Source organism: Orycteropus afer, unplaced genomic scaffold (genome assembly GCF_000298275.1).
Source record: "Orycteropus afer afer isolate SDZICR_OR568_19922 unplaced genomic scaffold, OryAfe1.0 scaffold00556, whole genome shotgun sequence".
Taxonomy (NCBI): Eukaryota; Metazoa; Chordata; class Mammalia; order Tubulidentata; family Orycteropodidae; genus Orycteropus; species Orycteropus afer.
In genome coordinates, this window is record NW_006922143.1 from 157709 (window position 1) to 169481 (window position 11773).

Here is an 11773-nt window from a genome sequence, read left to right on the forward strand (position 1 = left end):
TGTGACCTCGACCTGACTGGAAAAGCTTTGGGCCGACACAGACCACGGTTCTCCAGTCCCTTTCCCACTGAATGTCTAACACCACCATTTTCAACACTGAGCCTGTGTGAGGACATTGGGACACTGGGCCCCTGGCAGAACCTGGGGTTCCCAACCAGAAAACTGACTTGGAGGAAGGAAGCCAGAGTGAGACTGCCTGTGCTCAGGTAGTACGACCTCCCCAAGACGGGGCTCAGATGTCCACAGGCGGCAGCAGCTGCTGCTTCGCTGTCCTGGCAGTGACCCAACCCATCAGGGAAAGCCTCCGTTAAAGCTCTCCGAGCCTCTCACGGACACAGGCCAGGAGCAGCACGCGGCCGACGCAGCACTGCGCCTGGGCTTGGGACCCACTGGCCTAAAACAGACGGGGCTTCCGAGACCAGAGTGTGTACGTGGACTCTTCCCACATATGAGGGGTCAATGAAACACAACGTCCACTGTACGACGATGCCCACTCAAGGTTCCAAGTACCCTGTCGCCAGAATAACAGGACAGAGTTGGAACCATGTCATCAGGAGACACCCTCAAGGGGTGAGAGAGCACACGGACTGCAGCGCCTCGAGCTCCTCGCCCGTCTGTGGAGGGACAAGCAGGCAGTAGGACAAAGCAATTTCCCGGAAAGGAGGAAGACCTCAGACTCTTGCAGTGAAGAGACCTTAACTAAAACCGTGGCAAATGGGAAGCAGATCTAGAGACAGGCACTTCAGTTCCCCTGTACCTCAGGTTCTTCTCTGTAAATGTGGGTGTGGCTGGCCAGTACCCACGTGTGCAGTAAGCGCTGAGGGTGAGAACCAATGGCAAGCTGCTTCATCAGAGCGAAGAGCTGCCACCACATGTAGCACATGACACCATGAACATGATGAGTGCCAGGCGGGAGCCACCTGCTTTCAGCGGGTGCCTTCATCCAGTTGCAGCCACCTCCATGACACCCACATTCACACCATCATTTTACGGGGGAGGAGCAGGGGATGCAGGGCTGGTACTCGGCCGGAAAGAACACCACCCAGGGCTGCAGACTGTTACCTGTCTACGTTCACACAGGTTAACAAGGGCTCTAGAAATCAGGTGGTCTTACCTGCAAAGTGTATCTGTTCTTGAAACAGTTAGTCACCAATTCCCCTTTGGACAGCTGGTACAGCCACGTCAACTTCCTGCCACTGTGTCTGCTGGCGTAGAAAGCTGTGAATCGCTGGTAACTCCGCTCTAGCTGCAGAGGGACATGTCACAGACAACATGCGTCCCCTACGGTCCACATCACACAGAGAACACACGCCCCACACTCCACATCAAAGAGAACACGCACTCTCGACAGCCCACATCACAGACAACACGCCCCCCACACTCCACGTCAGAGAGAACATGTGCCCTCGACGGTCCACATCACAGAGAACACATGCCCTTGACAGTCCTTCTATGCCCTTTATGGTCCACGTCACAGAGAACACATGCCCCCCCACGCCACGTCAGAGAGAACACATGCCCTCGACAGTCCATGTTACAGAGAACATGTGCCCTCGACAGTCCATGTTACAGAGAGCACAAGCCCCCTATGGTCTATGTCACAGAGAACACATGCCCCCCACACTCCACATCACAGAAAACATGCACCCTCGATGGTCCACGTCAGAGAGAACACGCGTCCTCGATGGTCCACATCACAGAGAACACGTGCCCTCGATGGTCCACGTCACAGAGAACACATGCTCCCTACACTCCATGTCAGAGAGAACATGCACCCTTGATAGTCCACATCACAGAGAATACACGCCCTCCACGGTCCACGTCAGAGAGAACACGCGCCCTCCACGGTCCATGTCAGGGAACACGCGCCCTCGACGGTCCACGTCACAGAGAACACATGCTCCCTACACTCCATGTCAGAGAGAACACGCGCCCTCCACGGTCCACGTCAGAGAGAACACGTGCCCTCCACGGTCCACGTCAGAGAACATGCGCCCTCGACGGTCCACGTCACAGAGAACACATGCTCCCTACACTCCATGTCAGAGAGAACACGTGCCCTCCACGGTCCACGTCAGAGAGAACACGCGCCCTCGACGGTCCACGTCACAGAGAACACATGCCCTCCACGGTCCATGTCAGAGAGAACATGCGCCCTCCACGGTCCACGTCAGAGAGAACACGCGCCCTCCACGGTCCACGTCACAGAGAACACATGCTCCCTACACTCCATGTCAGAGAGAACACGCGCCCTCCACGGTCCACGTCAGAAAGAACACGTGCCCTCCACGGTCCACGTCAGAGAACATGCGCCCTTGACGGTCCACGTCACAGAGAACACATGCCCTCCATGGTTCACATCATAGAGAACATGTGCCCCTGTGTGTCTATGGCCTGTTTCCGAGTAAAATACATGGCTCCAAGTTCACACACATGAAGTCTCAGTGAAGGCCAACACAAGACTCTCGTGACACACCTGAACGTAGACAGCCATAGCTTCCAGACAACTGGTAACGTCACCACATTTGCTATCAACAGAGCAGCTTCTGCTTTATGGAAGCACACTGCTGTGCTGAGTGAGGCAGAGCCCTTGGCCCTCCTGTCCAGCTGCCCGCCCGCCTACCCAGTGCCCATCCTGCCCCTCACCTCAGAGGGCAGCGCAAACGTGCAGGACTGCTGGAAGGGCCATGACCCGGAACTCAGGACCTGGATACTGAAGTCCACTGCAGGGCAGACACGCAGTCAGGGGCTGGCCCCATGCCCAGACCCTCAGCCCACTGCTCATTAGCAGAAGGCAGTCCCTGAAAAAATCCTGCTGAAAGGGACACTAATAACCACTTCTCACCTTGACTACAATCAGAAACCGTTTGCTCTGGAGAGCTCCCCTCCCTTCTGACGCATTTGACAGACCAGCCACCTCCTCCCTCACCGGGCTGCCTCTTGCTTGAGTCCCGTGTGCCCTGCCCAGGACCACACCAGCCGAGGCCGCTGTGCTTGGCACTCACGGTCGAGGGGCTCAGAATTGGTCAGATGCTTCTTGAACTGCTCGTTCAGGTCCTTGCTCACACCAATGTCCTGGAACATACGCTGGAGCTTGGAGGTGTACTCAAAGCCACAGGCTTGCTGAAACACCCGAACAGCACCTCATCACCACACAGACACGGCATACAGACCACACACGGTGGCCCTGGAGATGGTGCTGGCAGGTGGAAGGGGAAATGGGGGCAGGGGCTCTCCCGGCGGTCAGTGGGGAACCTGCCAAGCTTTTATGGTTTTAAAGAGGAGGAAGGGAGGACACAACTGGAAATAGCATTTCACAAATGTGACAGCTCTCCAGGATCTCGGGGGTCAGACGTCTGCAAGATCTCTCTGAATGAGGAGGAAGGGAGGGGCATGGACAGAGGCTGTGGTGAGGGTCACCATGGGAGAAGCTGGAGGGGGAGAGCTCAGTTCAGACGGAGTGTGACTGAGGGTGTGGCCGGCATGCTGGGGGGGGGGCACTTCCCGGAGCTACTCCCAGCAGGGGGCGACGCCAGCCCCCCCAGGTGGCGTACTTTCAGCTTGGAGATCATGCTGGCCTCGGCGTCGTCACTCGCGCTGTTCTGGTGCACCAAGCGCTTGGCCAGCATCTTTGCGTAGAACTTCTGGAACACATCCTTGTCCTCGATGTACTTGAAGACAACCATCTAACGCAACCACCACAGAACAGACTGGTGGGCCACGCCTCACAGCACGCTGTCCGTGTGCGGCTCCCCACCTTGCAGCACACCGCCCACCATGCCCCATCCCTGACCCATCCTGCACTCTGGGGTGGGGTGGGATGGGGGGCACTGCCTCCCAGCACACTGCCCACGGTGCAGCTCCCATCTGTGTACCCTGGGGGGGGGGGAGCACCGGCCCTGCTCTCCAGAGGGAGCACCTCGGCAGGCCTGCACACACACTATCCAGACTAAGGACTGATGAGGCATGTTCCTCATGTAGGGAGTGACACATGACCCTGAACAGCCCCTTACGACAGCTACAGACCACACACAACCACCAAGCATCTTACCACTTGGTTCAGTGTGTCTTCCAGCTCTGCCTCTTCCGGGTTCTTGGAGCTGAAATTTAGAAAAAGACACAGTTCTAAACCAACTAGCCAATGCTTGGTAAACGTGTTCTGGTCAGCCAGAGCCTGTCACACCACACTGTGGCACTACTTCCCTCAGACCCAATCCCTTCGTGGAACAAGAGTGACATGAAGTGACCACTCAGAACCCCAAAGGCGAAAGTTAGCAGCAGGGACGTCAGTGGGCTTCCCACGCATCCTGATGGCGTCTCCTTCCGTACTGTCAACGCAAGTGGATGCACCTCCCTCTCCCAGCTGCTGTGCACAGTCTGCTTCCACTTCACAACTGACTCATTCAAACAAAAGAACTTCTCAGGTTTGACTACGAGTCCCTTATACGTGAGACCTCTGTAAGGTCATGTTAGAGGACGGGCCCCCAAAAGCTTCACCAAGCTCCTGCCAGGGAAGAGAAACAATGAGTTCTGAGGGTGCAGCCCTTGCCTCCCCGGCCCGCTCCTCTCCCCACCTGCTGGGAAGTACTGGATGCCCAGGCTGCCCGCCCTGGAACCATCAGTTGCCCTGCCACCAGCATGTGTTCCCAGTGGCCACACTTGGAAATGTCTATTAGTTACTCACCACGCCACAGAGCCTGAAGCGACACTGAGTTGACCCTCACAGAATGTCTCCATGTTTACAAGCCTCAAACTCACCACCTCACAGAGCCTGATGCGACACCGAGTTATAAGAGGCACTGTAACCTAAAGTCCCTTTATGCCTGGAAACAGTACACCAGACACTCTGACTGTTGTTAGGCTCTGACTAGAATCCCCAAGCTGGACAGTGGCCTGGCGCTTATCACACACTCATGCTGTAAACTCTCACTGCCCCAGGTGAGTGACCTTCTGACAAGTCAGGAGAACTATAAGATTCCTCTGGGTGGCACAAACAGTTAAGTATTTGAAAGCCAGCTGAAAAGCCCGCAGTTCAAACCCACCAGAGCCGCCCTGGGAGACAGGCCTGACGACCCACTTCCAACAGATGAGTGCCAGAGAGCCCTGAGGGGCGGTTTCACTCTGCACTCCCGGGGCCACACGAGTTGGCATTAACGCGACAACACTTAACAACCACAGGAGAGCTAGGGTCTGCACCAAGGTTCCCCGTCATCTGTGGGGATGACCACTGGTTTTCCACAGCGTTCTCAGTCATAAACCCCATGAGATTTGCTACTTATGTTCTAGAAGGCTACACCATGTTTTGAGGAATTCAAATTCACTGACAAATCTGATTAGCCGATATCTTAGCAACACTGAAGACGGATGTGCTGTGTTCCTGAGTAAACTTGCCTGGGGTCTTTATATTCTGGTGGTGTGTGCCCTGTGACTGTTTTTCACCAGGGTACGTGAGTCTCAGGTATAGCTTATCAGGATCAACACCAGTCTTGTTTGGGGCATAAGAAACAACTTCGCCCCTCACCACAGATTTTGCCAATGTGATGCCTCGATGAGAATTTCTCATGAATTGAAGTAGCAGCAAAGAAGTCCAACACACAACATGGAGACAACACAGCCCAGTGAGCCCAGCAGAGGGGGGGTTGAGGACCAACAAACAACACACAACAGAGGGACAACAGAACCCGGCAAAGGGGGGGCTGAGGAATGTACACACGAACTGATTAGAAACGTCCACTCAGAAGTCAGGGGATCAGGGGCAAAGAAGGCATGCCTATCATTACTTAGAAGATACAGGTTTCCAGAGGTAACCGTGTAGCTACATGAAAGTTCCTCGTGAGCTCACCCAGGATCACAAAGCACAGTGATGGCCGAGCACGTGGCCCAGGGTGGCTGTGCTGTCTGCACTTCAGCAAAGGCACCTTCCTCTCACCCCTCCCCCTTCTAGGTTGCAACGCAGAGCATACAATCCTCTGGCCCAGCACATATAAACCCCAAGTCCCTCTGTCTGTCTGTCTTATGCCCACGGTGCACCGCGCATCAAAGGGTGTGCACAGAGGAGGCCGCCTTGTCATCTCACCCTGGGATCCACCCTGCCCAGCTCTTCATCCCAGCTGCTGTGCCCTCACAGATACAAATGACAAGAACAGGCACCCGGAGGTGAGTGTGTCAGTGGTACCAGAGGTGGGTGGCTGCTGGTTATTGTTGACAGAGCACTGAGTGTTAGTTTACAGTGACAGAGAAAGCACAGGCAGTAACAGTAAGGGCTGCCCAAGCATTTGCACAGGGAGACAGCTCTGGGGGCAGGAAGGCACAGGAAAAGGAACCACAAGGAGGAAGTGGGAAGAGAGCTGTTACACTGTGGAGACTGCAATCAATGTCATGAAACAAAATGTGTACCAACTGTTGAATAGAAAATGAATTTGCTCTGTAAACTTTTTTTTCTTCTCTGTAAAAAGACAGCATGGGCTGCACACCCAATTAACTGATTCAGTAGGTTGTATACCTATAAAAGTGGAACAGGCAGATGCTGTATGACACATGTACTCACAGCAACAACAACAAAGCAGCTGCCAAAGCAGCTCACGTACAACCACAGAACTCTGGTTTCTGGGTTTGGAAGTTTAGGCTCATGGTTTCCCAGCACAGCCCAGTCGACTGGCCTAAAGCTCTGTTTAGGAATGCTGCTGCTCTCTGCTGCCTAGTTCGCTGCATGGTGTCTGGGGTCTTCAAAGCTTGGAAGCAGCCATCTAAGACATGGTAACTGGTCTCTCTTCGTCTGGAGCCACAGAGGAAGGAGAGTCAGGAATACATGGGGGAGATGGAACGCGTGGCTGATGCCTCCACGAGCAGCTGCCTGCTATGCCGTAAGACCAGAAGAACTGCATGGTGGCCCGCTCCCATTACTCAACATTTTGATCAAAGATTCCACAGAAGAACTCTGATCAAGAGAGGGAAAATGCAGAACAGAATTTAAAAATCTCATGGACTCTACACTTTCTGGAACCATGGAGGCTGGGTAAGCCCCTAAAACCACTGCCCTGAGATAGTCTTTAAACCTCAAACCAAAGGCATCCCTTGAAGTCCCCTGAACAACCAAACAGCAGTTCATCTGAACTAGTGAAAACCATCTGTCTAGACCACTGTGTTTTTTCAAAAACTTTCCATAAGGGGTCAACTCTAAAGATTAGGCAGGAACCTCAGGGGGCAGTGAGTTTACATTGATGGGGGAGGGACAATCAGGAAAAGGGTGAGAATGGTCGCACAACTCAAAGAACAGAATCAGTGTCAGTGAACCGTACAGCATACATTGCTGAATCAATGTACGTTCTGCTAAGTCTATCCTTGACAACAACAATAATAAAAGCAACATTTACAAAGCCAAGAACGAGAAATGGTAAAGCACCAAGCTTGTCAAGTGAAAATGCATCCTGCAGGCATGGGGACTAGTGTCCTTGCCCTGTGTGCCCAGGACCCTATCATTGTCAGTTATGGCCAGCCTGCAGCTGACTGCTCACCCCAGAGTCACACCCAGGTGGTAACGAGGGAAAATGAGAGCTGGAGGACAGAGTTGCTATGGCCACCACCTCCACTCTCAGTGAAAACTGATCTGACCCAGGACTGACCTTCCTCCAGCTGAGGGCCCGTGGCTGTCAGCAAGCTGAAAAGAACAGGTTGGGCACCAGCCACAGATGCCCCTTCAAGAAGGCAAGGAGGGTTAGGCTTAAAGAGTTGTCCGCAAGGGCACAGATGCCCGTGTGATGGACGTGTGCCTCTGTGTGCCCTCTAACCTCCCTCATGGGTCACTAAACATCAAGAGGGGTGGCCAGTACCTTTTCTTCAGTAAGGAGTCACAGTACCGCGCTAGCAGCTCCGGGGATTTGCTGGATGACTGTGCCATCTTGGTCACTGCGTTGTTGTTGATGAAACGGCCGCAGGCCTGTGGGTGCACAGAGACAGTTAGGGGTGCCCTGCCCGCGTGAGCCCGTGGAGCCCCACAGTGCCCACACACCTTATCAAGTGCAGCAACAAAGCCGGCGTCATTGTTGAAGGCGGACATCACCAGGGCGTTGTATTTCTTGTGCACGTCCAGCACCGTCTGGACGTACGTTTTGGGGTCCTGAAAGCGGGGGACAGCACAAGTTGGCCACAGGGGGCTGCAGTGTGCACCAAGGAGCTGCTGAAGGCGGCTCAAGGCTTAGATGCTTCTCGTTCAAGCAAACAATCGAGATCAAGGACTACCTCTGACACCATCACCGAAAACACCATGCATTTTTCCACACGTGTTTAACAGAAGAGGCTATTCTCCATGCTTGAAATTAAACTGATTCCAAGCTCGCGTTAAAAATTACCAGTGATTTTCACAATTACTTAGAAACTTAAGGGATCACAGGAAACAAAAGCTTCAAAGGGGCAGCTGTATTTAGAAACTTCTGTTCAGCCAATCTTTTACAACTGTTGCTGAAACCTGACAGCCTGTGTGTTCTGTCTGGGTGTGGCAGCTGGTCCGTGGTCTCTGCCGTGCAGGGTCTGAGAGCGACCCCCCAGTATTGGTGGTGAGAGCACAGGCCCTGGCCCGAGAGACAGACCTGGTGAAAGGTCACAGCCTCGAGAGCCACGTGTGCAGTTCCACTCTGCACCTGTGGGCTCGCCACGAGAGCTGGGTCCAGATGGGGAGCAGGGAGTCTCTAGACACAGGACAGATTGATGCTCGGCCTGATGGCTGGCATGGGCTCAGGAGGGAGATGCTGAGCCCTGCAGCTGGATACCATGGACCCACATCCTGCCCCAGCTGACAGGCGAGGAAACCCAGTCAGCTGGTGAGAAATCAGGCCCAGCCCCAGGGCAGGCCGAAGACCGCAGGGTGCAGTGAACAAAGCAGGGGTGGGAGATGGCCTGGGACAGCAACAGCACAATAAGGGCTGCAGGGACCTCGCCCTCCACGCTGCCTCATTCTTGACCAACCTTGACCTCAGGGACTCGGGACTCCCAGGCATCCCTGGCCAACCTCACACTGAGCATGTAAGAGTTCTTGTATTGTCGCTTCCATGGAGCTAGTTCGACTCACAGCTACCCCATGTGTGCAGAGCAGACGGCGCCATGGGGTTTCCAAGGCTCTGGCCTATCACCATGCCTGTCTGCTGAGGGACCTCTGGGTGAGTTTGAACTAGTGGCCTTTAAGCTACGAGTCGAGCACTTAATTGTCTGTGCCACCCACAGGCTCCATGTAACAGTTTACACAAAGAGGTTGAAGCAAAAACACCTGTACCAACCTGCTCCCCTCTGTGGATCTGAGTAGACACAGACTCACCCCAAAATTCACTGCAGGGAAGTGAGCCTGGCAGTGCCGGGGCCCAGAGATCAAGGCAGTGCCATGGACATGCCTCGCATTCACAGAATGCTGCTGGCATGTGCATGTGCACACGCCCAGGAGTGTCTGTGCGTTCAGCTGTGTATGTGTATGCTTGTCATGTCGTTATGTGCTTATGTGTGTGCACCTGAACGAGTCTGTATGTATGAGACCCTTTCTAAAGGAACATTTAGTTTGGCAACAAGAAATCACCCAGATGTAAGAGTGACTCATTTGAGTCATTAACTGAAGAGGAAGTGCGTCCACTGCTGGGCACACCATCCTGCCCTGCCCTGCCCCGGCGCCGAGCTCTGTGTGCATGTCTGTAGCGCATGTGTTCATGTGGAGGGGGTGTGTGTGTCTGCAAGTGTGTACCTATGTACATCTATGTACATATACAAGCTCTGGTGGTACACTGGGAAGGCATCTGGCAGTTAACCAGCTCGGTGGTTCAAACTGACCAGCTGCTCTGTAGGAGGACGATGAAGATTTACAGCCTGGGAAACCCAGTGGGGTCACTGTGAGTCAGAAGTGACTCGATGACAGTGATTTCTTACATGTGTATATGCACACGTATGTGATTATGTTTGTACTATGTGTTTATGTGGTGTATGTGCAGGCATCAGCTTGTACTTATGCGTACATGTAAATACGTTTGCAACACATGTATTTATGTGGACTGTGCAACTATGTACATGTATGTGCGTGTGCATCTGCATGCACGTGTGTTTGTGACGTGTATTTATGTGGTACAAGTAGGCAGATATGTGTGGATATGAGTATGTGTATGTGTGTTTACAACGTGCATTTGTGGTGTGTGCATCTACATGCATGTGTATGTATATGTACATGTGTCTGCAATGTGTATTTATATGGTGCATGTGAGTCTGTATGCAGGTATGTGTGGGTATGTGTTTGTGTGTACACATGTACATCTGTCTGTATATGTGTGCATATATGCAGATACACATGTATATTTGCAACAGGTGAGTTTTTAACTGAGGAGGAAGAGCATCCACTGCTGAGTGTGCTGCAAGTGCTCCGCGTTGCTGCTGCTCTGAGCTCTACCTAGGAGGTAGGTATCGTCTGTATCTTGTTTCTCAAATAGTCAACACAGGCAGGACAAGCAAGTGACCCAGGGCTCTGTTTCGGGCAGGGGAGATTGACCTGATCTCGCACAGCCCATGCCCTCCCCCACTTAGCAGCACCACAGACTTCAGCCAGAAGCTCAGGGTCTGTTGAGACCAGAGGTTCTTTTTCACAGAACTCAATGCTAAGCCAGTCCCTTCCCATTTGTAGGGGCAAAATCAATTGTTTTGTAATCTGAAGGAAAGGCTTCAACCCTCCAGCTTTTCACATTGCAGCGTTTCTCTTCAATGTCACAGGGCTGTGGGAGAACGACCAGATCCAGCTACATCATCTGTCCCTTCAGATTTCCCATCACCTGAGAGCCTGCCTTCATCTCAGAGTCTGCAAAGCTGCAGGGATGAGTGAGGCCCCGATTCCAAGCAGAGAAAAGTACCACCCAAACCACACCAGGGCAGAAAAATTTCACAGTGACACCAAATACATTACTGCCCAAAGAATTAACACCAAGCATGAGACCAAGAGCGTAGTTCTCCACATGAGAACCCCTGTGGTCTGGAAGCATTTCTTTTCCATTCATTCTTGGTGAAGTTAACATATGCAGTTGGAACAGAACGAAGACAACAACTTGTTTCTTAGCAACTTAAGTTTCCTGTGTGAAAGCCCCGCTGAGTCAGAGGGACCAGGAGGGACATTCTACATCTCTTATGGGCGCACATGTGCATGTCTATGTGCACATGCAGGGATGCTATGTGAAAGTCGTGCTGAGTCAGAGAGACTGGGAGTGACATTCTACATGCTCCTATAGGGGTGTGTGTGTGTGTGCATGCACAGAAACACCGTGTGAAAGCCACACTGAGTCAGAGGGACCGGCAGGAATGTCCACCTGCTCTGATGGATGTGTGTGTGTCTGTGCGCACACACAGGAATGATGTGTGAAAGCTGCACGAGTCAGGGAAACCAGCAGGGACATTCAACGCACTCCTATGGGTGCATGTGTGTGTGCATGCGCAGGAACACCATGTGCAAGCTGCGCTGAGCCAGAGGGACCAGGAGGGACATTTGATATACTCTGACGGGTGCGTGTATGTGTGTGCACATACAAGAATGCTGTATAAAAACCCCATTGAGTCACAGGGACCGGAAAGGACATTCTCTGCACTCCCATGGGTGCTTATGTGCATCTGTGTGTACATAGAAGAATGCTGTGTGACCTTACTAACGAAAAGACAGACAATCCAATTAAAAATGGGCAGAAGACATGAATAGACACTTCACCAAGGAGGATATTCAAGCGGCCAACAAACATATGAAGAAATGCTCATGATCATTAGCTATTAG

At 52.8% G+C, this 11773-nt stretch overlaps 1 protein-coding gene across 1 annotated transcript in view; it reads right to left on the reverse strand.

The window, feature by feature from the left end:
• Positions 1 to 563: 563 nt before the first annotated feature.
• Positions 564 to 11773, reverse strand: part of CUL1 (cullin 1) — a 31606-nt gene continuing 20396 nt past the window's right edge. Inside the window, exons 9-16 of the mRNA XM_007955952.1 lie at positions 8009 to 8116; positions 7830 to 7936; positions 4052 to 4100; positions 3555 to 3686; positions 3006 to 3123; positions 2647 to 2723; positions 1115 to 1246; positions 564 to 614 (exon numbers count right to left, since the gene is read on the reverse strand). Coding sequence (XP_007954143.1) covers positions 564 to 614; positions 1115 to 1246; positions 2647 to 2723; positions 3006 to 3123; positions 3555 to 3686; positions 4052 to 4100; positions 7830 to 7936; positions 8009 to 8116 — 774 coding nt within the window. The remainder of the gene's footprint in view (positions 615 to 1114; positions 1247 to 2646; positions 2724 to 3005; positions 3124 to 3554; positions 3687 to 4051; positions 4101 to 7829; positions 7937 to 8008; positions 8117 to 11773) is intronic.